This window comes from Eublepharis macularius, chromosome 5 (assembly GCF_028583425.1).
Source record: "Eublepharis macularius isolate TG4126 chromosome 5, MPM_Emac_v1.0, whole genome shotgun sequence".
Taxonomy (NCBI): domain Eukaryota; kingdom Metazoa; phylum Chordata; class Lepidosauria; order Squamata; family Eublepharidae; genus Eublepharis; species Eublepharis macularius.
Genome location: NC_072794.1, coordinates 87,267,685 through 87,294,349, shown reverse-complemented (window position 1 = coordinate 87,294,349; position 26,665 = coordinate 87,267,685). Strand labels below are relative to the sequence as shown.

The 26,665-nt window shown below is 40.8% G+C and overlaps 2 protein-coding genes across 5 annotated transcripts in view; one reads left to right on the top strand and one right to left on the bottom strand.

Moving 5' to 3' along the window:
• OSBPL9 (oxysterol binding protein like 9) overlaps nt 1–16,723 on the top strand; it is a 163,625-nt gene extending 146,902 nt beyond the window's left edge. For all 4 annotated transcript variants that reach the window (XM_054979827.1, XM_054979826.1, XM_054979829.1 and 1 more), the window contains 12 exons: nt 5,977–6,089; nt 6,870–6,988; nt 9,748–9,833; nt 10,164–10,338; nt 12,621–12,705; nt 12,894–13,004; nt 13,776–13,839; nt 13,928–14,068; nt 14,232–14,310; nt 14,660–14,751; nt 15,813–15,948; nt 16,033–16,723. In XM_054979827.1, coding sequence (XP_054835802.1) covers nt 5,977–6,089; nt 6,870–6,988; nt 9,748–9,833; nt 10,164–10,338; nt 12,621–12,705; nt 12,894–13,004; nt 13,776–13,839; nt 13,928–14,068; nt 14,232–14,310; nt 14,660–14,751; nt 15,813–15,948; nt 16,033–16,107 — 1,276 coding nt within the window. In that variant the 3' untranslated portion in view covers nt 16,108–16,723. The remainder of the gene's footprint in view (nt 1–5,976; nt 6,090–6,869; nt 6,989–9,747; nt 9,834–10,163; nt 10,339–12,620; nt 12,706–12,893; nt 13,005–13,775; nt 13,840–13,927; nt 14,069–14,231; nt 14,311–14,659; nt 14,752–15,812; nt 15,949–16,032) is intronic.
• A 3,501-nt stretch (nt 16,724–20,224) lies between these two features.
• The window catches only part of NRDC (nardilysin convertase), a 50,371-nt gene continuing 43,930 nt past the window's right edge, over nt 20,225–26,665 (bottom strand). The window contains exons 29-31 of the mRNA XM_054979278.1: nt 22,883–22,999; nt 20,960–21,049; nt 20,225–20,546 (exon numbers count right to left, since the gene is read on the bottom strand). Of these exons, the coding sequence (XP_054835253.1) occupies nt 20,352–20,546; nt 20,960–21,049; nt 22,883–22,999 (402 nt within the window). The 3' untranslated portion in view covers nt 20,225–20,351. The remainder of the gene's footprint in view (nt 20,547–20,959; nt 21,050–22,882; nt 23,000–26,665) is intronic.

The following is a 26,665-nucleotide window of genomic DNA, read 5'->3' as shown; positions in this document are numbered from 1 at the left end:
GGAGGGGAAGGAACTTCCTCACCCTTCGGAGCCTCCTCGGGTTTTGCATAAAAAGGCTAAGTGTAAGACCAAACATATCGAACCGGTCTCAGAGAACAGCCCGCATATGCCTTCCCTACATTCAGCGTCCCCTTCATACCACTCCTCCGCTAAGGAGGGTGAGCTGCAGGAGGGCTTTCTTTCGGATGAACCTTGGCACTCCGATCCTGACTATCATCAGCACTCTTCGCCTAGATCTGAATGGTCTCACCCGAGACCTTCTCGTTATGGTCTGGACCTAGGAGAGCCTTACCGTACTCAGTCCATAGCTTCTGGATTTGAGATCTTTGAGGAGCGTAGGGGCTCCAGATCGTCCTGTGGGATTCCGGACTTAGCCATGTCCTATCAGCTATCGGACAGGAATGGAGAACAGAGCCCTAGTCCAGTATCTGACCCATCTCCTGATGAGATTATCATCGGATCCAGCCAAGTCTCTCCCAAGGAAGACTACCGCCTGTATACTGAACAGCTCCTTAGGTTGGCCTGTTCATTGGAGATTAAGGTGGCTGCAGTTGAACCTAAGGATAAGATCCTGCAGCACATATATTCGGGAAACCCTTCAACAGTCGCATTCCCAATCATCGAAGGGTTTGTGGACATCATCAATACCATCTGTGAGAAGCCTGCCTCCACGCAGCCAACCTCTAAGAGATACAAAGGCCTCTACAAGATGTGGGAGGACATTTGTGCTTTTTTGTTTCAGCATCCTCCTCCGTCCTCTCTTGTGACGGAGGAGATGCAAATGCACCAACGACAGGGTTTGCACCATACCCCCTTGGATAAGGAGAGCCGAAAGCTCAATGCGCTGGGAAAGAAGCTGTGCTCTTCTGCTGCATTGAACATGACGATCGTTAACTATACTGCAATCACTGAAATTTTCTACCATCACGCCTGCCTGCAGACTACCGCCCTGCCTCTGGAAACAAGAAGCAAGATTGAAGACCTCCCATTTAAGGGCATTACCTTGTTCTCATCCAAAATGAATGATTATCTCTCACAGAAGAGGAAAGACCGTTTGACAGCTCGTTCCTATGGTGTACTCCCCAAATACCCTCCGAACCATCTGTATTCATACCGTCAACAGCATTCCCAACACCAATCTTACCGGGGAAGATCTTTCAGATACCAACCGCATCCTCAGTATGCTTATTACTAGCAGCAGCCCTAGCAGGGAGAATTCCAAAGAAGATGGTCCAAAACGGTAGCAGGCAAAGTCAGTAGCCCCCTTCCAGTAAGGAGGCAGCCGAACCGAAGCAATTCTGACTAGGGCCGGAACAGCCAATCGTTTTTGGAGACAGATTGGCTAATTTTCTCTCTACCTGGGAGGAAAGAACCTCTGATAGATGAGTGTTAAAAATAGTTCAGTTTGGCTATAAAATTGAGTTTGAATGTTACCTGACTCAGACGCTCCCTAAATTTGCATCACATCCCCCTTCGGAGGGTTTGTAGGCAGAGAGAGGAGAGCTTTTGTCCAAGGGGGCGATACAGCAGGGCTCCTCGGGGGAGCCACAGTTGGGCTTCTATTCAAATATGTTCTTGGTTGAGAAAAAGGATGGGGGAATGAGGCCTATCTTGGACTCAGACAGCTTACCAAACACATTCAGTAAAGGAAGTTTAGGATGGTAACGCTGAACATAGTGTTACAGCTGCTCCCACAGGATGCTTGCTTTGCCATTTTAGATTTGAAGGATGCCTACTTACACATTGCGATACACCCCTTACATAGGCGATTTTTATGTTTATGCAGTGGCAACCTGTATCAGTACTAGGTTCTATCTTTCGGTCTCTCTACTGCCCCCAAGGTCTTTACTAAATGTAAAGACCGTGGTAGTGGCGCATCTCAAAAAGCATCCTTTATCCTTTATCTGGACAATTGGCGGCTTACTGCCTCGTCTGCTGGGGCACTGCAGGATTATATTGACTTAGAGGTTGGCGCCTGCAACAGATTGGTTTTGATTGTTAATTTTAAAAAATCATCCCTCACCCCGTCTAGAAGGGTTCAGTTCATTGGAGCAGTACTAGACGTTACCATGAATAAAGGTTTCCTCCCGGTTGGTAGGACAAGATGGATTTGCTGCATGGTAAAGTGTTTTCAGCGCTGCAGGTTTCAAGCCACCTTGAACATCCAGACCTTATTGGGATTGATACCACATTTATCACCCCATGGGCTAGACTGCATATGCGAGTGCTTCAGTTATGGTTTCTATCTGTACATAATTTTGAGACTCAAGACTTGAGCAAAAGGTACTCTATCCATAGAAGGGTGATAGGTTCCTGGTCCTGGTGGACTGACGATGTGAATTTGCTTAAGTGTATAGAATTTGGGACCCCTCAGATTGATGTGTCTATTTCCACTGATGCCTCCACATCCAGGTGAGGGGCACATTGTTTGTCCCTGAGTTCTCATGGGAGATGGCTTACTCATGAGAGTCAATTGCACATTAATGTACTGGAATTACGTGCCATTCATTATGCCCTTATAGCCTTTTCAGATACTGTGCCTGCACAGAAGACGTCAGTGAACAGCAGTTACAGTAAGTGCAACTCTATTTTCCTGATCAACTTACAGAGAAGTTCTTTATAATCCAAACAGTGTCTAGAACATCTGGAAGCCCTAACGCAATTGTTTTTTCCTAACTGAAGCAGTGGCAAAGAAGAAAAAGATGTCACAAGTGATCATCAAGGCCGAGTATTTATTGATGACATTTGCAAAACTGATGGGTCTACTGATTCCAAATATTGACGCCATCCAGTGAGGTCGACTACATACAGGACCCTTATAGACTTCTGAGACTCTTCCAACTACAAATTATGAACAAGAAAGATCTTTCCATTCAGTTCCCCCTCACAATATAAATAAATAAAATAATTATAATATTTTTAAAAGCCTTGTATGTTGGACAGCTATGATAGGCCTTCTGCAAGGAAAGCAACACTGCATTCCAGTAATGGAACAGGTTCCATGGACACCAGTTCTGTCCGGATGGGAAGCAGCACTAGAAGATCCACCAGTGCAAGGTCGATAGTCCAGCAGTGAGATCAGACTGTCAACCTATTGGAGCTTCAGTCAGTTTATCTAGCCCTACTACACTTCAGACCACAAATAGTAGACAAACACGTCCTAATCTGAACAGACAGCATGTCGAACAATTAAGTGGACAGATATTTCACCAGGTGCTTCCATCCTGAGGCCAAAGTAACTGTTGTGTTGACATCACAATGGCCATGCATTCTGCTGTTTGCCTTCCAACTGCTCCAATTCTCCCGAAGCTAATCAGGAAGATAAGAGAACAAAAACAAAAAAGCAGAAATCATAGTTGTAGCACCCTACTGGCCCCAGCTCCCACGGGGCTCTGCTCTTCAACAACTGACAACACTTCCACCACTGACTTCTCTGATATCTCTGGATATGCTCCAGCAACGCCAAGTTCCATAGCCACGCCTGGAATAGCTATATTTAACCATATGGAGAGTGAGCAAGATTCCCTCTCTTGGCTAGGCTATTCTCAAGAGTAACCAACATGCTACTGGCCGCTAGGAAACAGTCCGCTAACAGGATATATAATTTGTCATAGAAAGCTTTCACAGGAGATGCAAAGGAAAAAGGGGTTAATGTCATGAAACCCAAAACCAGATCCATTCTATACTTCCTACAAGTCGGTCATGCAAGTGGTCTCAGAGCCTCAACCTTAAGCCAGTTTGGTGTAGTGGTTATGAGTGTGGGACTCTAATGTGGAGAGCCGGGTTTGATTCCCCACTCCTCCACTTGAAGTCAGCTGGGTGACCTTGGACTAGTCACAGTTCTCTGGAGCTCTCTCAGCCTCACCCACCTCACAGGGTGTTTTGTTGTGGGGATAATGATAACATGCTTTGTAAACCGCTCTAAGGGGGCATTAAGTTGTCCTGAAGGGCAGTATATAAATTGCTTGTGGTGGTGATGATGATGATGATGATGTCAGGTCACTGTCTTAACAACAATGCTGCCACACTACTAGGGTCTGAGTCTGTCCAGACACCTCACATATGTAGCTCCCTCTAGTGTGATACTCTGAAGGATCCGCCACAGGTTCACCAATTTCTGACTTGGAAATTGCATACAGTTTTGTTTGCTGTTACCAGACACCTCTTTGAGAGCTTATCAAGTAAATTCCTTTGTTCCTTACCATAGTTACATCTGCAAAAAGGGTATTGGAACCGGGTACCCTGTTAATTAAGTTGAGCCACGTATCTTACACAGGGACAAAGTGGTCCTGAGAACAGATCCTACCTTCATACCAAAAGTGATCTCTCCCACAGATCACTGGAATTATATCTACTATCAGTTGACCCAATACTTTTCATCTCAAAGAAGAAATGTGGCCTACTGTGGACATAAGACTTATTCTAGAAGCATTTCTTTATAGAACAAAGCAAATCTGGAAAACTGCTTCCTTGTTTATTTCTGTACCCTCACCGAATAAAGGAAGGAGGATGTCTAAATCTGCCATTAGCAGTAATCTCAAGGCATGCATCATTGAAGCATACAAAATTCAAAAACTAGACATACCAATTAGGATTACTACTCACTTGATACAAAGTGCTGCAACCAGTGCAGCATTTGCCAGATATACTACAGTTAAGAGATTTGCAAGGCAGCTACTTGGACGTCTGTATCTACCTTTGTTAAACACTATAAGCTCAGCGGATGCAGTGTTTGGCAGAAGAGTATTACAACATATCTTACGACCAGATGACAATGACTCACCCAGAAAATTGGGACACTGCTCTGGGAGGTCCCATCAAGATGTCCTCCACCTCAGAGGGAGAACAGATCATTGCATACTCACCGTGAAAGGTCCATCTCCTTTGAGGAAAGGAGGACATCTTGCCCCTCCTGAGGTCATTGTCTTTTCACACTTCCTGTCCTGTTGTTTCCCCTTAACATGTTTGTTACTCACCTTTCTCTTTGTTATTCAATTCTAGAGTGTCGTATTCATAATTATGACGCTATAACTGCTTTCGGAGTTGCCCAAATTGAAAGAAAGGGTGACTCCCACTAGGAAGACAGGAAGTAGAAAACTTGTTCCTGCCTCCCTGAACAGGGGGAACAAGTCACCCATCAAGATGTCCTCCTTTCCTCAGAGGAGAAGGACCTTTCACGGTGAGTATCCAATGGTCCGTTCTCACCTCTGCTGTAAACTTGTCAGGTTGGTTCAGACAAGCCATTATTCTCTTAGCCTCTATTCCAGATAATTCTGGCCTACTTTAGAGGGCTATTGAAAAAATTCAAAGCACTGTTGCTGGCCCCTGAGATCCCTTTAGACAGCAGCACAAAACCAGGCATGTGCATCCATGGTATAAGCCAGGTGACATAAGAATGAGCTGCTGCTGTGGCTGCTGCTATTAAACCTAAGTAAGAATGGCTGCTAGTCCTTCAGACAAAGTAGGGAAGATATATAAATCCAAGGGAGGTTGCAACCTGGCTGGTGCTTGCCCAGTTCTTCTGATGCATCTTCACTATTTCCCTTTCCGTGGCAGAAAATAAGGGGGAGGGAAACCTCCTTTGGAGCTGGTCTTCTCTTATGGCTTTGGGGTGCCAGAATCTGTATCTCTTAACTCACAACTTTATCTAAGAAATGGGGTAGGGAGAAGGGGTAGAACATGATGCGTAGAAACGAGTATTATTCTTGCTTCTTAGTTGTCGATTTTCTGGGCTGTATAAATAAATCTATATAAATCTGTATAAATCTACAACAACTAATGTTCTCTGGATGTGATAGCCTTCGACAATATATTCTTGCTTCTGTCAGTATTCCACTCTTCGAAGTTGTACTTTTTCTTTCTGGGTTTGAAGATTTAGTCATACAGGTTTATTATTCCTCAAGAAAGTGAATTCTGCATATGGTTCTTGAAATGTCTAAATATGTTTAATTACAAGAGCTCCATATCCTTCTCTAGCTCTTCAGGGTCAGGGGCAATCCTAACTCGTAGCAGCACAGGAAGTAGTATGAAACGACCGGACACAGCAGAGTCCCTCAATTCTTCATTGTCTAATGGGACAAATGATGCCGGTAAGAGATGCATGAACAATCCAGTGCCAAAAATATTTCATGTACAAATTCCAACACACTTGAAAGATGTTTAATACACTTTATGCAGAAAAGGCATAAGAACATAAGAACATAAGCAAAGCCATGTTGGATCAGGCCAGTGGCCCATCCAGTCCAACATTCTGTCACACACAGTGGCTAGAAATCCAGTGCCATCTAAAGGACTGTCAGTGAGGCCAGGACACCAGAAGCCCTTCCACTGCCTTCCTTCCAGCACCAAGACAACAGAGCACCACCTCCCCACAAAGAGAATACCATCTATCTCCTGTGGCTAATAGCCACTGATGGACCTCTGCTCCATATATTTGTCCAGTCCCCTCTTGAAGCTGGCAATACTTGTAGCTGCCACCACCTCCTGTGGCAACGAATTCCATGTGTTTATCACCCTTTGTGTAAAGTAGTATTTTCTTCTATCTGTTCTAACCCGACTGCTCAATAATTTCATAGAGTGCCCACGAGTTCTTGTATTGTGAGAAAGGGAGAAAAACACATCTTTCTCTACCTTCTCTAACCCGTGCATTATCTTGTAAACCTCGGCAGCTCATTCACGTGCATATTAAGAATGAGTTGCAGTAGTAAACAACTGACTTCTATTTGCATACTACTTTTTAAGACTACTTTTAAAAAATTGCTATGGACAATAACATATTTAATTTCTATGCCAATTTAAATGTGTATATTGGTTTATAGTTTATATTTAGTATTTCAGAAAGCATTGTTGAATGTGATTTATTTTTCTAGATCTTTTTGATCCTCATGATGATAGAGATGATGATGCTGAAGGAGAATCAGTGGAAGAACACAAGAGTGTCATCATGCATCTTTTATCTCAAGTTAGGTTAGGAATGGACCTAACAAAGGTATGATTCAAATAAGTTTTGCGAGCTGTGTTAAATGTGTTTTTTTGGATTTAATGAACTCAAAATGAGACTGGGTCACTGAATAATCAAAGATCCGTAAAATGTAAAACAGTTAAATAAGATCAGACTTTTGTTTTACCCAGTCCATTATTTGTACCTTCAGTTGTAGAATGGTTTAAAACTAGTATAGATAGGATTCATGTCTAAAAAAACCAAAATAGTGCATATAATGCTTCCTAATTGCTTCTCGTTTGTATGTAATCTTTTTAAAAGTGTGTGTGTGTGTTGCTGTTTGTGATATTCAAAACTCTACATTACTAATCAAACTGGAGTTTCCTATAATTGGGAAGCCTAAAATTTTTGCATTTATTGATTCAAGTTATACAACTGGGAAAATCCAGAGTTTGGAGGGGAAAGTTTTGGCAAGTACAGATGGAAATTGGTGGGACTAGCAGTGAGTTCCCATTGAAATTAAAGTATGTGTACTTTCAAGATTAGACAATCTGTAATGAATAACATGAACAAAGAGATATTTGAGAATTATTTTGGTTGCAATACTTCACCAGCGCCACCCAGAAAATTGTGGCTCAGTCTATCTGTTCATCTTTCACTCGTTTTGCTATAAAAACAATCAAGCTGACCTCCCAGACTATTCCTCCCCTTTTTCTTCTTTACCTTCCTTTAAAAAAGTCATGTGAGCTGAAGAACGAAGGCCACCTCAATACTATCCAACATGCTAGTTAGGATCTGCCTACCAAGGCCTGCTCTTTGTGCCCTACTTGCAGAGGTGAGGTGGGTGGCAATGAGAGTCAAGGCATTTTCATTAGTGGTACTTGACCAGTGGCATGCCCTTTACGTTGAGGCTTGCCTAGCATGCCCATCTTACTGTCTTTGAGGCACCAAGCCAAAGCAGGTTTTTTAACCTGGATTTTAATTATAGGTGTGTGAGCCAGTGTGATTGGTTATGAGTGCCAGACTAGAATCTGAGAGAATCAAGTCTGAATCGCCACTCTGCCCTGGAAGCTCACTGGGTGACCTTGGACCAGCCACACACTTTCAGCCTAACATACCTCACAGGATTGCTGTGAGGATAAAATGGAGGAGAAAGGGAAGATGTAAGCTGCTTTGGATCCCCATTGTGGAGAAAGGCAGGGTATAAGTTAAGGTGATGTGTGGTCTGTGTCCACTTTAAGGTCTGTGAAATGAATACTTCTTATGCTTTTCAAAGCTTTTTAATATCAATCATTTATATTGTTTGTTTTATAATGTTAGCTTCCTCAGGCAGGTCTCTAGAGAGGCACCATATTAAGTCCCTAAATAAATACTGTCCTCACAAGGCTTAATGGATTATAATAGTAAGATTCGATTTATATACTGCCCTTCGGGACAACTTAATGCCCACTCAGAGCGGTTTACAAAGTATGTTACTATTATCCCCACAACAAAACACCCTGTGAGGTGGGTGGAGTTGAGAGAGCTCCAGAGAACTGTGACTAGCCTAAGATCACCCAGCTGACTTCAAGTGGAGGAGTGGGGAATCAAACCCGGCTTTCCAGATTAGAGTCCCGCACTCTTAACCACTACATCAAACAACAAAAGAACAACTTTAATCTTTGTTTAAACATGGTAAAGCTATTCAGTGATATTTTAGACTTTTTACCTTTGATAATTTATATATCCTTAATAGAGATGGGCACAAACTGGGGGTGGGGGGGAGAACCATGTGGTTCGTGGGTCATCACATTTCATGAACCATAAACTTTCACAAACCTGCCCTGGTTCGCAAACCGGTCTGAAAACGTCACTTCTAAGCCAGCAAATCATCACTTCTGGGTCAGCAGAAAGTCACTTCCTGGTCACCAGAAGGTCTGCAGAAAGCCCATTCTCCGTTACCTAGGAAACTGATTGATCGGTGCCAAGCTGACTGCAGTGATGAACCAAACGAACCAGCCTAAAGTTCACAGAGGTTCATCAGAAATGGGCTCTGACAAACGGCCAATTTATGATCCACAAACCGGCCCGATTCGTGCTGAACTTTGGTTCGTATTTCGGTTCGTGCCCATCTCTAGTCCTTAAGTTATTTTCCTGTTGATTATAATATTTGTTAAATTAGATATTTTGACAATATTTCTTGCCATGTGACCTAGAAATATTTTAAAGTGCAGGTTAGGTTCTCAGGAACTTGGAAATATTAGTTACCTTTAGTCATTGGTAGATTATATGCTTTTTAACTTCTCTCTGCGTTTCAGGATTCTGTTAATCTGGTTATCTTTAAATCATTATAATTCTAACTTGCTTTGGAGTAGTATATTCCACAATTTCTGAACAAGATAAATTGATCAGCTTTCAGAGTATGTTATTTTTACAGAGAATAAATTCAACCCTTAAATCAAAATTCTGAAAATACTAAATGGAAGCTCTTTGTATAAAGAATATTGAATTCTTTGGAGACTTCTTCTGTTATGAGATACTGAACTTACTTTCTCTGAAAGAGAATCCAAACCATTCTTTTTTCCTCCTTTAAATTTTTCTTTTTTGATGGATTGCATAGGAAAACTCCTATGGTAGTAATTTTAGAAGGCAACTGCTTTTTACCTGATATCTGCCAAATGCTGTAATGTATTAAGTGGTAGTAGCAATATATATAAACAAAACATTATTTAACTAAATTAAAACAATGTTTCATTATAATTGTGAACTCTACCTTAGAGGATATCATTTATTAAAATGTCTATTAAGATACTATTTTGTTTCTTCAGGTAGTTCTTCCGACTTTTATTCTGGAAAGGAGATCACTCTTAGAAATGTATGCTGACTTCTTTGCGCATCCTGACTTATTTGTGAGGTATTCAGGCTTTTGATTATATGTTGGCCTTGTCTGCAGGGAAGTCCAGCAGGTTTCTGTAGTTCATCCAAATATGTGATACTTTGCCCGTTTGTTTGTGGGATTCAGTGGTCTTTGGCAGCATAGGGCTACACTATTGTAAGTGTGCAGCCAGTCCTGAAAATCTCTCCCTTTACTATTTATGAAGAAGAATATCATTCAGGTAGGAATTGCAGTGTTCTGTAAGTATAGCTAAGTCATTAATCAGATCTTACCAGCCTGGTTTTAAACTAGAATAAAATTCACGTTTTGTTTGGTTTCAGAGTTACTAACTTCTTTTGTTTTCTCTAGTATTAGTGACCAAAAAGATCCGAAAGACCGAATGGTTCAAGTGGTGAAGTGGTACCTTTCAGCTTTCCATGCAGGAAGGAAAGGGTCAGTTGCTAAAAAGCCTTACAATCCCATCTTGGGAGAAATATTCCGGTGTCACTGGGTGCTTCCAGCTATTGAACAAGAAGATAATGTGGTTAGTAAAATTATCTAAGTAACTAGTATTTCATAGTGAGTATTCTCAAACCATGTCAAAAAGATTTCCTTCTTTTGTTATGCTGGCAAGAAAAGATTCACAACATTTTAAGTTCAGGATGCCTTGAGTCATGCATCCTGTGATATGTGGTTTTACTTTAGTAGCATTCACTCACCATCTGTCTTTTGCAAGTCAAATTGCCTGGAAGTAGTAATCTGGCTGGCCTGAAGAATCTGCTTGTCTTTTTAATCCAGGGTGAGTTAAGCCTCTGAGAGTATCTTTCTAGGCTAGAAACTTTCTCATGAAGTAAATGTACATTTGTTGATTTGTATTCAGAACTCAGTTTTCCAAACACTTTTGTACTTGGGAGCCAACTGCATTTTCTCCAAGTGTCATGGGGTCTGTAGTTGTGTGTCACAGATAGAGATGGGCATGATCCAAAAAATTTTAACGATCCAGCGGATTGTGGATCGGCGCTGACGATGATCCCGAAATAATGATCCGCGCCGATCATCTCCCATTCCCGAGCTGTGGATTGTGATTGTGGAGACCAAAGCAGGGCACGCTGGTATTATGTGGGAAGGTGGGTGGTGCTGGCGGCTGCCAGGCCTGGCAGGCACTGGGAGGCGGCAGTGAGCCGCCTCCCCTCGGGTCCCATTCAGCAACACAGGAGGTCTGTGTTTGGCCGTCAGAGCTGCCTATCAGGGTTTGCAGGGATGAGATTGGAGTGCCCATGGCTACAGAACACCCCTTTCCCCCTCCCTCCCCTGGGTGTCTTCTCTGCTTTGCTGCTCCATGGTTGGAAGGAAGCCCTGCTGATCAAGGAAAGCTGGGCTTCCATTTGGGTTTTCAGGGCGACAGAAGGAGGGCAAACAGAGCTCAGGCTTTCCCCTAGCTCCGTTGCCAGAGGAATAGATTGCTGGCACCTGAGTGTCTGGATCCCCGATCCGAGCCCAAACACAACGATCCAGGCCTCTCCCGATCGTTGGCCGTGGACGATCACGATCTGCCGGGTCACAATCGCACTATCGCCATTATCATGGGTTTTTTCCAATCATAATGCGGATCGTGCCCATCTCTAGTCACAGACACTCTCTGCATAGTGCCTATAGATCTATGCAGAATTTGATTGGGATTGCACAGGTCTATCCCCCATGGTGTGCCTGCTTTGTTCCCTTTTGACATTGCCATGTTAGACTTGACATTTGCACAAGCCCTATCTACATAATTTGCACCTTTTTATGAGTATGTTTCATGGATAGGATCTGTGCACAGGCCCTGTACAAAGCTCATCATTACTCAAGCATGAGAGCAGTCTTGCTGTCCTGCATAGCGTACAATAGCAATGCTACATTCACCAGAGTAAGCAGAAATTCGCTAACACCAACCTTTTGTTCCTATTTTTTCCCCAGCATTTTCTTTGATGGCTGCTTTCTCCAACAGTGTGCACTTACACAACATTTTTATGCAGTAAACTTACATGGTTAATGTAAATAAACGGAGAATGGGATTTTTAATCCTTGAAATCAGGAAGAGCCAGTTAAACTCCCCCCCCCCCTTTCTCATACTCTTCAATTAACTGTCATGCAAGTGAGAACTTTTGGCTGGAGTACGTAGACTTTTGCAAAACTAATGTTTAATTAAATAATTATGTGGCTGTTCTTTGCTATATATTTTGTCAGTAGTCTTCTGCATCTTTTCTCCTACTACTGTGAAAGGGAGAACAAGGAAAACATTAAAAGAATAAACATTGCAAAGAAAGTAGAAAAAACCTACACTGCTTTGGAATTTCTAATGGAAGGAGTAGTCGTGTCAGCATTTTGCAGCAAAACCAAAAGTTACTTCTGTGGTGCATTAAAGACTAATTATTGTGGGATAAACTTCAATAAACCTGCAAGTTTTAAAGTACCACAAGACTCCTTTTTGTGTTAAGGAATCAAGGGAATGCAATCCCCTAAATTCTGTTTCTGTTTTTCTGGGGCCTTCAGTAGAAACTTCTGCTTTCTCCTCTGAAGAGCTGGTATTGGATTTCTTTCAACTCACTCCTCCCCCTTCAGCTCTTGACTGTGGTAATAGACATGTTAAACCTGTGTTAGCTTTCTAAAACACTTGTGTAACGGGGCCTGTTAATTCAGAGGGAGGTTGCCTTATTAGTCTTTTATAGCAAAAACAATAGAAGCCTTGTGGTACAATCGAACTACATTCTGTTAGATTTCTACACACGAGTAGCGTACATGTAAAGACTGCCATTTCAAATTGGAACACTTTTTTTTTTTGGGTAGGAGACTGTTCCTGATGGACCAATTCCATGGATTACCAGAAACAGTGTAACTTTTGTAGCAGAGCAAGTTTCTCACCACCCTCCAAGTACGTTATTAACTCTTTGGAGCTTTTTCCTTCAGTAGTATTGTTTTTAGTGTTCTGCTTGTAAGCTTTGCTCACTGATTGATTTTGAAAATGCACTCTGGGTTCTCTGCCAGATTGCTCCCTTCATCCTAGATGCTGTATGTTGAAACTATTGCTTTGTAGTCTACTTATGTCTGTTTCTTCTCAAGTTTCAGCATTTTATGCAGAATGCTTCAGCAAAAAAATTCAATTCAATGCTCACATCTGGACCAAGTCAAAGTTCCTGGGGATGTCTATTGGTGTTCATAATATAGGTCAAGGTATGTCAGAAACATGCAATTAATCTGTTTCTTCATTCCAGAATAGTGAAAGTGTGTCACAATTACAGTAATATATTGAAAATACTAGCGAAAGGTTTCAGTGTTAAAGGGGTGCAACTACTGTGTCCTGCAGGTGGCTTTTCCTCTTCTTTATTGTTTACTTATTCCGCTCTTTTCTACCATTCTGTCTATCCATCCTGGAAGGCAGACATAGTTGCTGCTGCCTTCCTCACAGGATATGTTTAGATAGGATATTATGACTTTGTTCCCCAAATCATTTGGGGGCAGAGAATCATCCAGGCTATACTGGCTCAAGAGCAAGAATCTCAGGAAAGTAGCTCTGGGGAAGGACTATGCCTTGAGATTTTGAAGAGCTGAGAACCCCCAGTTAATTTGATTGATTCCTCATCCTAAGATTCTCTTTTGCTAGTTGTTCCTAATGAAGCAATATTCGAAATAAATACTATCAAATGCATTAAAATGCACAATTTACGGTACCATCTTGAGTAGAGTTATGTCCTTCAGAGTTAGTTGGCAGGGGGGTAAGTCTGCTTAGCATGATGCTGTTGTTAGTTTGTATGTCTAGGACCTGGGGGTGAGATTCTGATTCCACAGTTCTACTTCGTATGCAGAAATATGCTTGTAGCTTAGATTGACAAGATAACATACCTATTGTTACTTTTTACTACGTTAGCCTTTTGTGGGCTCCATTATTCCTATATTTTAAAAGGCATGTGTCTGATTCTTATACTGCCCTGTTTTCTTTTGCAGGATGTGTGTCATGCCTGGACTATGATGAGCACTACATTCTGACTTTTCCCAATGGTTATGGGAGGCAAGTAAAACTACCATTTTCAGCAATTTTATAAGTGGTGGTAAGCTTCTTTCCACAGCCTTTGAAGTGTCTTCTGTTCCCTTGACAGATCTATTCTCACAGTGCCATGGATAGAGCTGGGAGGAGAATGCAACATTAGCTGCTCAAAGACAGGCTATAATGCTAGCATAATCTTCCACACAAAGCCTTTCTATGGTGGGAAGAAGCACAGAGTTACAGCAGAAATCTTGTAAGTATATTCCAGAGTCTTAATCTGATTTATCTCCAGGTGTGACAGAAGATACCATTTACAGGGTGGGGTTGATCTAAAGTGTTTTGGGAAAGTGTGTGTTACAAGCATCAAGTAAGGTAAAGTGGTAATGATGCCTTTTAATTGTTTTTCTTTTAATTAGTTCTCCAAGTGACAAGAAATCCTTCTGCTCAGTTGAAGGAGAATGGAATGGTGTCATGTATGCAAAATATGCAACAGGGGTAAGTGTCTTATATTCTCCCCTTTGTCTTTATTTAGTGAACAGGCTTACAACGTGTTGATGCATTCTGTCTGATCTGTAAAAGAAAAGGATATTGTTGGAGGGCTGTTCCTGGTACTGGTAGTGCTTTTGCCAAGAGACTGATGGAAGAGAATAAACCAACTTTGGTGTTGCTGCAGCAGGCTTAATAATTGCTATGAAATAGCTTGTATTGTTTGAGAGTGGGAAGCTGTACATAGTGGCATGCACTGACTTCAGTACAGGGAAGTCTTGTAGTCCACAAAAATATTGATACCAGTCAAAACTAGATGAAGAGTAAATCTAAGTTTAAAAGGTCTTTTTTCCTTTAGGAGAATGTAGTCTTTATAGATACCAAGAAAATGCCTATCATTAAGAAGAAAGTAAGAAAGCTTGAAGATCAAGAAGAATATGAATCCCGCTGGTAAGAACTGAAATCTTTTTCTGTCTGTCCATTAAAATTAGTCTTACTTTCCTTAAACATCAAGAACCTATTTGTATTTTGTTAGAACATGGTGCGTAGAATCATAATGGGCATACACATTTCTTGTATTTCAGAGTGATATTTTCTGCACAGAGCTGTTTCATTGGTACTGGCCCCATACTGCATTGACTTCTCTCAAGATTTCTGCATGCATAGTCAAAATACCCTGATTCAGTCTCTAAACTGCTTCCCAGACCTTTTTGCATTCTGCACGGAGAAAGGCTGCATTTGCCACAGAATTGATCTGTCCCTGACTTTTCTGCAGCTTTTCTCCCCAATTTTTTCCAGCAAAATCAAATCAGGGCTTTTTTGAACTTCAGCATGCTTTCTTTGGTGGGAGGCCTGGCACTGCTTTTCACCTTTATTCCCATGCATCCTGATTGATTGAATGGCAACCAGTGCCGTTTTTTTCCCTGAATTTTTTTAAAAAAAACTTGCAACAGCTGCCATGATGGTGCTGCAATATGTCTAACACAAAAAAACTGCAGAGATCCCTGAATCCCACTTGATATTTTAAAGTTTTCACTTTTGTTTCCTGTGCTTTTTAGTCCATTCTTTGTTGTTGTTTTTAAATTAAACAGCAACCTTGTAAAGTCAGCGTCATTTTTAAAAAAGAGGAAAAAACCTTGCAAGTTTCCTGAGCAGTGAACTGAGGAAACGTGTGTCCTCCTCAAAACCTGCAGCAGAACGGGGTGTTCTTCTAGTCCAGGAAAAAACCACACACACCACTTTAGTTCAACTCCCTCAACGTGTAGAGTTGAAGAAGTATGGGGTGAGAACCAATGAATAAAGCAGATCCTGGCACTTAAGTCTGGAATCATCAAGAACCAACTCGGCAAACTTACAGTGCAATCCTTAGCAGGGTTACTTCAGTCTAAGGCCATTGGCTGAGGCATTTTCTTAATTTATTTGGATGAGGGTAGTCAAGTCTCAGTATGAACCTGTAGCTTCTAGTAACTTATTTTTTTCTCCCATTTTGTATAAATGTAATTTTTCTCTAGCTTATGGAAAGATGTAACTTACAACTTAAAAATCAGAGACATTGATGCAGCTACTGAAGCTAAGCATAGGCTTGAGGAAAGACAAAGAGCTGAAGCGCGAGCCAGGAAAGAGAAAGAAATTCCATGGGAGACAAGGGTAAGACTTATTAAACAAATAGTTCCTTTGTTTACAACTCTTTCTATTATTACTATGACACTGAGTGCACTTTTTTTTTTACAGCTGTTCCATGAAGATGGAGAATGCTGGGTTTACGATGAACCACTACTCAAGCGACTTGCTGCCAGTAAATATTAAAAGGGCCATGCCTATGAAGTTCAAGCCTTGACTTGGTGGTGGTAGTTGTAACTTTCAAATACTCTTCTTTTGGAGGGTGTGTCTTCTCCAGTTACAGTTGTTCCTCTCTCAGGGATACTGGATTTACTGATGCAGCGAACGATTAAAACAGGAAGAGCCTTGACTGTGTAGCAGTAATTTATATTGGCCTTTCCTGTCTGACCTCCCATGGTTTTAGGAGAATTAATAAAATATGGGCTTGAGCCCTATCATGTTCATTCGAACAACTGCTGTAAAGGTGCAACGAGGCATTGGATAACAGATACATAGGGCTCTGGCATACTCCATAATGCATAATGACTTCATTTCATTAGAGCCGTTAATATCTGTGTATATATGAAAAATTGTTCTGGCATATTAGAACATGCTACGTGCTGATTACCAACTACTATTTTACAAAAAAAAAATCCTTTTGGCATTTCAGTGTTTCCTTAAAATAATTTGGATATTTTTTAGAAACTAAAGTGTAAATGATAGGTTACTATTTGGTTCTAGCTGGTACATCTATAATGCTTCATAAAATAATTTTCAAATGTATGCATTGTTTTATTTCAGAGTAAACATTTTATAGCAAGAATGCTTTGAAATAGTATTATATTCAAGTCCATAGATTCTGTTGAACAGGAAGAATACTAATTTGATAGCCAGGACTATTTGCTTCTGTTGCATAAAGAGGCAAAAGAGCTGTAATTTCAGTGCAGTCTTCCAAACTTCACTATTTAGAAACAGATTACAGTCTAAGTGAGCAGTTACCTGTGTGAACTCATGTAATTGCCACATAGAAAAAGCATTCATTCTTATGTACTGTTCTATTTTAGTACAATTGTTAAATTTTGGCATTTAAAGCCAACTTTTTGCTCTCTGGTTGATTTTTCTTATGTTACTCTTACAATGATACCAAAGTTGTGCTAATGGACAGTGGCAAAATCCACATTATGAAACTATACTCAATATGATCAGTTTAGCCTAGAGCCAGTTAAGGACTAAGAGATAAGATAGCACACACTGAAAGAAGGAAGTATAGTTGAAATACATACCACCATCCCCTACTCCTTGCAGCAACTTATGAGTATTTTTACTGCAGAATCATGTTCAAAATATTACAAAGAGTTGCATAATTAGGAAGTGGTTATAATTAGTTATGTGGTCTCTCTTAGAAATAGGATAAAGTGTCAAGCTCTTGTATTGCCTCTCATTTCTGCACCTGCAAATTTAACGGTGTACAGTAAATATGCCTAACAGCTGATTTATGTTGAGAGAGCTGTCTTGTGACAGCTAATTAGAATTCCTGATGCCGCTTGCCCTCATACACTTTGTAAAACTGGTCCCATATTTTGTTCATAGTAACTTGACTATGTAGAATGACTGATAGTATGCCCTGATTGCCCAGATTCTTTCCAAGCAAAACAATGAAAGGCTACAGAAATGGAAACATGCTTGCTTGTTTTGAGCTAAGTCCCATTGTGCTTCCAAAGGGAAGCATGTAATCTCAGTGCAAAGCCTGTTGAAATAAACATTCAGATCCACCTTTGAATGCCTGCTCTAGAAAACACATGGGTTATTGTGATAGAAAAGAACCTATAACCATTAGGAGAGCCAGTTTGGTGTAGTGGTTAAGAGCACGGGACTCTAATCCGTAGAACTGGGTTTGATTACCGACTCCTCCACTTGAAGCTGGGTGACCTTGGGTGAGTCACAGCTTCTAGGAGCTCTCTCAGCCCCACCCACCTCACAAGGTGTTTGTTGTGGGGATAGTAATGACATACTTGGTAAGCCGCTCTGAGTGGGTGTTACACTAGTGGCCAAAATTGTGGAAACTTTTTGGAACAAGTGCATTTTTGAGGTTTGATGGCTCATAACACCACTTTTTTGTGGAGTAATACCATAAAATTATATATCAATGGAAAGATAATTTAATCAAGAATGTAATGCAATAATTTTTATGAATTTTTTTAGAACAGTAGCTATAAAGAAGAAAATTGAAACACACAGAAAAAATGAGTTATACAACAATTCTCACCATGTCAGTTAATACTTAGTTGGGTAACCTTTTGCTTTAATTACGGCCTTACAACGCCTTACCATGGAGTGAACCAAGTTTTTTAGTTCTGCAGCTGTTATAATGTGAAACCACGATGGAATTACTGCTTCTATTAATTGCGTTTTATTGCTGGGTTGCTTCTCACTAACCAGTTTCTTTAGTCGTCGCCATAGATTTTCGATGGGGTTAAGGTCTGGGCTATTCCCAGGCCATTCCAACAGTGGAATATGATTATCTTGAAACCACTTTTTGCACACAGCAGCAACATGACACGGAGCTGAATCTTGTTAAAATATAAATGCTTCATTATCTTGGAAAAGATCACATGTGGAAGGCTTCAGTTTGGGCTCAAGTATTTCATTTATGTATTTTTGGGCATTTGCCATTTATCACGCAAATTCTGCCCACACCTTTTGATGTCATACAACCCCATTTCATAACACTGACTGGGTGTTTCACGGTAGGTGTAATGCAATCAGGATGCAAATCTTCTCCAATTCTTGTTCTCGCGTATTTTATGCCATCACTACCAAACGGAGATTTTGGTCTCATCACTCCAAACAACACTGTCCCATTGTTCCGCTGTCCAGTTAACATGGGTTTTAGCCCAGCTTAATCTTTTCAACCTTTGTTTGAGAGATAACAATGGTTTTTTTGTGGAATTCTAGCATTAAGACCAAATTCCTCCAGTCTGCGCCGAATAGTCCTTGCACTCAACTTCACATTGAATTGTGCCATTTCGTTCTGTATACACCCCTATGATTTTCTTCTGTCACCTAGGCTCAGTCTCTCAATCCTTCTATCATCCCTTGCTTGTGTGCAGCTTTTCCTGCCTTTACCAGTCTGGTTTTGTAGTGACTGAGTTGCCTTATACCTCTTCAAAAATTTAGAAATGTCACCTTTGGTTAAGTCCCCACCAATTTTTCTTCTAATTTATTCATAACTGTAGCCTTGTTCACTTAATAGTACTACATCGCTTTCTGGGTGACCAGTCAACTCTTAGTGCCATTTCTTTAATTTTATTACGTTTTACAAGCTCACTAAATGAAAGAACACAAAACAAACCAACCAACTTGATAGCAATCACATAACAGATTGACAAATGACCTCCTCTCAGCTCCAATACATGACATCAATAGTTGAATCCTACTGTGACCTGATTGGCTCATTGCCAAAACAAGATGACACCTGATTGGCTCTCAGACTCATGCTCATTGGCTACGTTCAAATGAAAGAAAGCTACCTATCAACCTAAGCAAGTTGTGCTTCCTTTTCCTGGTTATTTGGCTATAACAATTGATAGAATACAGATAGTTGAACAAACTTTGTTGCATTACATTCTTGATTAAATTATCTTTCCATTGATATATAATTTTATGGTATTACTCCACAAAAAGTGGTGTTACGAGCCATGCACTTTCCAAAAGGTTTCCACAATTTTGGCCACTAGTGTAAGTTGTCCTGAAGGGTGGTACATAAATCAAATATTTTTATTATTATAGCTATTTAAGAGGTAGTAGATCTCTTTTCTGTAGCCTCTACACGGAGTTTTTTTTAACAGCCTACACATACCATATACACACAAATAGAACTTAAGATCACCAATTCTTAAGTTTATTGCACATGCCACCCCTTGTAGCACTTACACTCAACTTCCTCATGCAGATGATTCCTATGAGGTGCTCAGGCACAACTTCTATAGCCTGTAATGTTTTTAGCTCTAAATTATTGCCTATAGCCAGCTTTTAGTATTTTCATTTTCTGGATAGTAGTTAAGGATTTTTTTAAAATTGTCTTAACCTAAAATGGCACACAAGCAGAGGCCTTCAAATCCAAGATACTCCTGTCCCCTCCCCCACACACCGCACTCCAAAGGATCCAGCAAACCACGTTGTTGGGAGATCAGGCCCTTCTGTTATATTTTTCCACTATTCACCAAGAATATTCCTACTTGCATATACCTTCCTTCTTCAGAAAGATGCTTGTGTTTATTTATATTTAATGTAGCAGGTACTCAATCACACAGTTTTCAGAAAGTATGGTAGATTAGATCCTTTATAGTAAAACAGACCTCCACAATCATCACTTAAGGCAGTAGTTACTTAAACCACTCGAAGTATGCTATAGTGAGGTTGTACTGCACCTACTACAGCAGTCTGAGGAATTACTTTAATATCTTATGGTATGGAAGAACATTAAGAGCTGATGTATACATTTTGATGTCCTTGATACAAATGGCATCAGTCAAAGAAGAAGCATCCAAGAAAGTAAGCTGAGGTATTTCACTGCATGAGGAACTGTGAACATTTGAGACAGCTGAAGTGTCTGCATCTCCTTCATATTTTCCAAATCCAACCACCTGTAATGTCAGAATATCAAAGTTACTATAATGTAAGCTTTGCAGTAACTACCATTAGCACCCCCACAGCATTAACCATCTCAAATCCATACTCTAAACCTTGGTACAGATTACTACTACTACTAATGGATGCTTCCCTGCTACATCGAACATACCTGAAGACTTTTGCCACACACACCCCTTTAACAGTGCAATCTTAAACAGAGTTATACCCTTCTAAGGTCATTGATTTAAAGAGTGCAACTCTGCTTAGGATAGCAATATAAAGCACTGATCCTAGCTGTAGCTGTCATACCAGCATGTTACTGTAATGGAGGAACAAATCTTAGGGTCAGGTTCAAAGATAACTGAAATCAAGGCAGAAATTTAAGCTTAATATCCTTTTCAAAAACATATTTTCCATAAATACTCACATGTACACTAAGTACTTTCCTCTCTTTGCCTCTGTGTACTTGGAACCAATCAACTAGTTCTGATCGAGCAAGGGACTTCAGAGCTTCAATCTAGAAACGTAGTAGTAGTAGTAGTTAACAGCTGAGAACTCGCAGGCCGGTAATACAGAAATTAGCTCCCAAACAAAGGCATTTCCTTCCCTTAATGTATAAAATATGGGAATGCTTGAGGTCAAAGTAACTAATGTCACTTCCACCAATAGCCCTGATACAAATATGATTCTGAAAATGACAAGATCTCTTAAACAGTTCAGTAAAGGAACAACTACAGTGCAAATGGGAAGAAGTCTTAGATGAACACCAGAACTGGCATTAGAGCTGCTGGTGAGAAGTGGAGCGATCTACAGAAGGTTGTACAGATTGCATAAAAGAGTTGTTAGCTGAGAACAGTCAGAAGATTTACACATTCTTCCATAGTCCGTTAAGACACTGAGTTCACTGTATCTTTTAACGTGTGTAAGAACTCTATGCTCTAAGCTTGTCTTGAGTTCCCACTCTTGTAGTCTTTCCCCGAAGAATCCCTGAGAGGTGGCAGATTCCAGTGTTGGGGCCCCATCAGCCATCTGGCCATTTCATTGACCTCTATATATACCACCTTTATTGTGGTCCCCAACGGTCACACATAATGGACTTTTAAAAGCAGAAATCCTATCAACATACTAAAACATTAATCCAAACTTCAGGTTCCCCAGTTCAGAATCACAGCACAATCATTCCAGGGTTAAGCGATAGGATTCGAATGTTTGAAATGTTTTGTTGCTAACTATGTATTTTGATAAACCAGATGATGTTTTTGGCAACCAACATGCTCATTTTGTTTTCAGATACTAACAGTAAAAGACTTGTAAAAAACATGGCAAAATTTCTCACAGCCCCTTTAGGGGCTAGTATAGGCCATGTCAAATTTATGATTGATTACTTAATCAGAACCCACCTTAACATTCATAGTATGTTCAATGGGGGAGGGGTGCTTCTATCTGTTATATTTTGTAAACACCTTAACTCTCACCAAGAAAAGCAGGCGTTAAGTAAACAAATAATATAAATAGAACAATGGGCATGCCAACTAGTCAGAAAGCCAGCATGATGTAGTGGCTAGTGTCTGACTAGTATCAGGGAGACCCAGGTTTGAATCCTAACTCTACCATGGAAGGTTTTTGGATGCTCTTGGGCCATTCATACACACTGCATAACCTACCTCATAGAGTGAAAATAAAATGTTACATGAAAGTAAATAATATAAGGGTCTTCATCATTAGGGAGAAATGCATGGTATGGGTGCATTAAAACATAAATATGTCCTTAGATCAATCCTGGCAACTGGAAGAGGCAAATAGGATCATGCTGCCCTTCCAAGGATATAATTTACCCATTTCAGCTTTGTTTGCTAATGGAAGTTTAATTTCCTTAGCCATTTCAGCTGTATTTAAATTATGCCCTTGGTTGGGCAGCATGACAAAGATTGATTTATGGCACACGTGTAACATTAGCAGCTTGTCCATGATGTTAGCACCCCTTCCAGTTTTTTAGATTAATAAATTCTTGGATGTAAAAATAATATACCCTGAAAGTTGGGTCAGGAAAAGATTAGTCTTGATTTATAAACACATCATTTTGTCTATACTTGCCAGGAGATAAGTTGTGTAGTGGATTTTTGTCATTCTATCACACTTAAAAGCAAAAAAAGTATGGTGATTGCCAGAGGTGACATTTATTTCTTTAACCCCTCTACCATATTTACACAGACGTCCAGAAATTAACACGATTACATATGCTCAATCATGAACGGGGGGGGGGGCATGTTTACAGTTACAGAGAGGATTTTAAAGCTTAAAACTCAGGATGCACCCAATTCTGTCTTACCACTTTTACAGTTTTTCCTACCTCCCGGACTAGTCTGTCAAACAGATATTGCTGAGTCACCACTTCTGTCCAGTTCCTATCTACCTCCTCACCCAGATGGGAATCTTCACATTCTTTTAATTTAATAAGAGCTGTAACCTGAGGGAAGAAAATTTCATCAGTCTGTGAGCTGCTTCGTTCATAATATGAAACCATGGCTAGCTATTACACAAGCTTGTCTCAAGTATATGCTTCAATTACCTCTTAACCCAAAGTAAATCAAACTATGCAAACTGGAAGTCAAACCAGCAACTGTGACTTCAGAGTAGTTTTTATGCAAACGACAGTTAACTTGGTTTGTGGCCTAGGCTAACCTGATCTCATCAGATCTCAGAAGCTAAGTGGCATCAACACTGGTTAGTACTTGGATGGGAGGCTGCCATGAAAGACCAGGGTTATCATGTAAAGCCAGGCATCAGCAAACCATCTCGGTCTCTTGCCTTGAAATTCCCAGCACAGGTCATCATATGTTGTCTACGACTTGACAACACTTCATACCTAACCCAGGAAGTGGAGGAAATCAAAGCATACATGCGAAGGAGAGAGCTAAAGTACCAAGTAAATACTGAACCACAGTTTGGTATTATATGTAAACATGTAAATAAATAAATAAGACATCACAGGTTCTCATTTTTTCCTTATAAACTACAGTCACTGTATTGCACAGTACTGTCTAGCACAGGAAGGGACAGAGGTCTAGGATGTTGAAGTACTTACTGCTATCTGTATCAAAAGTAGGGCCATCGTGAGACTAACTGTGGTTCAGCATTAGGAGAACCAAATTTAGATTTGTTAGGCATTGGGGCGTGTTTAGAAACAAACCAACTCTGTACAAAAGGCAACCAGACTGGTGCCATTTAATAGTAAATTGTTGCAGAGTCTATTACCCTAATTCCTGAAGGAAAGCTGACAGAAACTTGGGGGCATTTAGTCTGGATGAAGTAAATGTCATCTAACTGGGGCAGGACAGAAATTGACATACATATAGAAGGAGACCAAAAAGGTCACAGGAGACAATGTATGTGGTGAGGGTACTCAGAGAAGGAAATAAGATAGGCACTTAAGATACAAATACCAGAAGCCTGTAATAAGTCAAAATTGGAGAACAGGTGTACTTGATGCTAAAGCAGAACACTGGGAAAGTGGTTAGTTCAGAAACCTGATAGAATGGGGGAAATTGGCAGGAAAGGATTATCCTTGGCTAATTCAATGGGATGGATGTGGGGGTGGGGTCCTCTGATATCAACCAGTGCCCAGAATCTGATTAAATTAGAAAAGAGGAACAAACTCATCCACAGAATTGTTGGAATACCAGACCAAAAAGTAACAATTCTGTGGCTGTACTATTGATTACCCAATCAGAACTCTGAGGGAGATGGAGAACAAAAGAGGTAAGGGAACCAACCAAAACAAACCAAAAAAAAGTGATATAATAATGGATGTTATCAATTACCCACACATTGACTGAATAAATGTTCAAGTTGTAACACACTATATTTCTAGATACCATAAATTATACCATTGGAGCAAATTACAAAATAAGTTGAGGGGATTTCATCTCGAGTTGAACTCGGGACCTAACAGTGATGTAAGCACTGTTTTATCAGTTGGAAATTGTGACCACAGTGCTATTAAGTTGGAAAAACTGCCCCAAAGTTCAGCATGCTAACATTTAATTTCAGAAAGAAAAACTTATCTAAAATGAAGGGATTACTTCAGAATAAAGCTCGGAAAATAAGAAAGGGCCAGATCTCACCAAATGCTTGCAAGTTATTTAAATCCACAATAATTGCAGCTTAAACAGAATGTGGAGCTCTTGGTTTTGACCTCCTGCTTCATTTGTGGACTCTGTTGTCCTCAATTCTTCCCTACACATAAATCACCCAATAAACCATCCATCACACCTGGCTCACTTCTTCCATTCATACTAGGGGTGTGCACTGCTAAAAAATTCAGGTTTCCCCAAAGCGGGAAAAAAATCCAGAATTACCAGAATCCCGAAGCGGCAAACCGCTTCAGGATTCTGGTATTTAGCTCACTTTGGTATGCTCCATAAAGATTTGGAACATACTGAAGTGAGGGGAGCAAAAAAACTCCACCCACCACCCACCCCACTTACCTGGCAGGCAGGGAGAGGGGAGGCCGATCAGGTGGGCAGCAGGGAAGTACGGAGCTGGCTCCATGCCACTGCCTCTGCTGCCACAACGACCACCTGGGCGGTGGGGAAGCACAGAGCTGGCTCCTCTGACCCTTCCTGCCCCTCAAATGGCTGCCGCGGCAGCCATTTGAGGGGTAGGAAGGGCCTCCTTCACCTCCTTTCCCTCTCCAGCTGGCTGGAGGCATGGGGGAAGAGCTTAAAGGGTAGAAGGCTCCGTGCCTCATTTGCAAATGGCGTGAGGAGTGTTTTTCCCTTTAAACTCCGCCCCCTCCAGCATGCCCAGGAGGCCCTTTAATCTTCAGCTGGCCCACAGCCAGCTGAAGTTTACAGGGCTCTAAAGCTTCCCAAGCAACCTGAATCGCTTCGGGAAGCTTTGATTCAGATATTCCGAAACGGGGTCAGCATACTGGAAAACCCGAATCTTCACAGATCGGGTCCGATTCGGGCATTTTTTCCTGAATCGGGAACCCGAAGTGCACACCCCTAATTCATACTCTTGTGCAGCGTAAATGCTTCAAAAGAGCTAGCTGATTGTCTCTCATAGATTCACGATCTCCTTGTTTGCCATCTTAGCTCAGAACCACTTCTAAGTCTCCATGATCCACAACAACCTTCAATGCTGCTTTTCTACCTTTGTTGCCCTACCACCTTGCCCTACTACTCTCTGCTCAAGACTGCTTCCTCCTTCAATGATAAAAATTGAAGCTATCCACTCCAATCTTCTTTCTGGTGCTTCCAGGTCACTGTCATCCTAAACATCCTTCAGTCTCTACTTTGACTTGTCTCAATAAGCTAACTACCTGTTGACCTCATCCAATTGTTCCATATGTTCCTTATCTCCCTACCCTTCCCTCTCTTCTCTTAAATAGAGGTTTATAAAATTATGCCTTTTTTCTTCCATTTCATAATGGTAGTAAATTCAGGACTGAAGTTCTTCCTCACACAACACCTAACTTACTAAATTCACTGCCTCAAAATGTTTTGATGGCCACTAGCCATCAAATGGCAGACATTAGACATTCATGGATAGGTCTATCAAGGACTTAGTCACAGTGGCTAAATGGAACTTCCACATTAAGGGACAGCATATCTCCAAATACTGATAGGCCTTCAAAGGCATCTGGTTGGCCACTAAGGGAAATGGCACTCTAGCTGAGTAGCTCTTATGTACCAAATAAATGGATCTTGTGAGATGTTTCCATAGCACTCCTCCCTACCAGTGAATCTGTTCATAGAAGTGCTGCAAACAAATAAGGAATAGTATTCCTCACATCTGGGCAGATACCATAAGGAATTTGGTACCTCCAATAAAGGACTGACTTACCCTCAACAAAACTTAAGAAGTAGAACTCCAGTAACAGTATAACATAGGCTGAGATTTGGTATGGGGAAAGGTTCCCCAATGTGGTGTCCACCAAGAGTTTTTAGAAAGTGGGTGAGACTAGATGGGGCTTTTGCACAGCAGGGATTCTAAATGGCCACTGGAGATCTGAGTGTGCAGATTTTTAAGAAGTTGCTTCAGCAGCAGCTGCCACCAAAGCACAAAGATCCTCTCTGGATGACTGAAGAAAATCTGTGTGTATGCGAGAATATTTTTAAGCAGTATG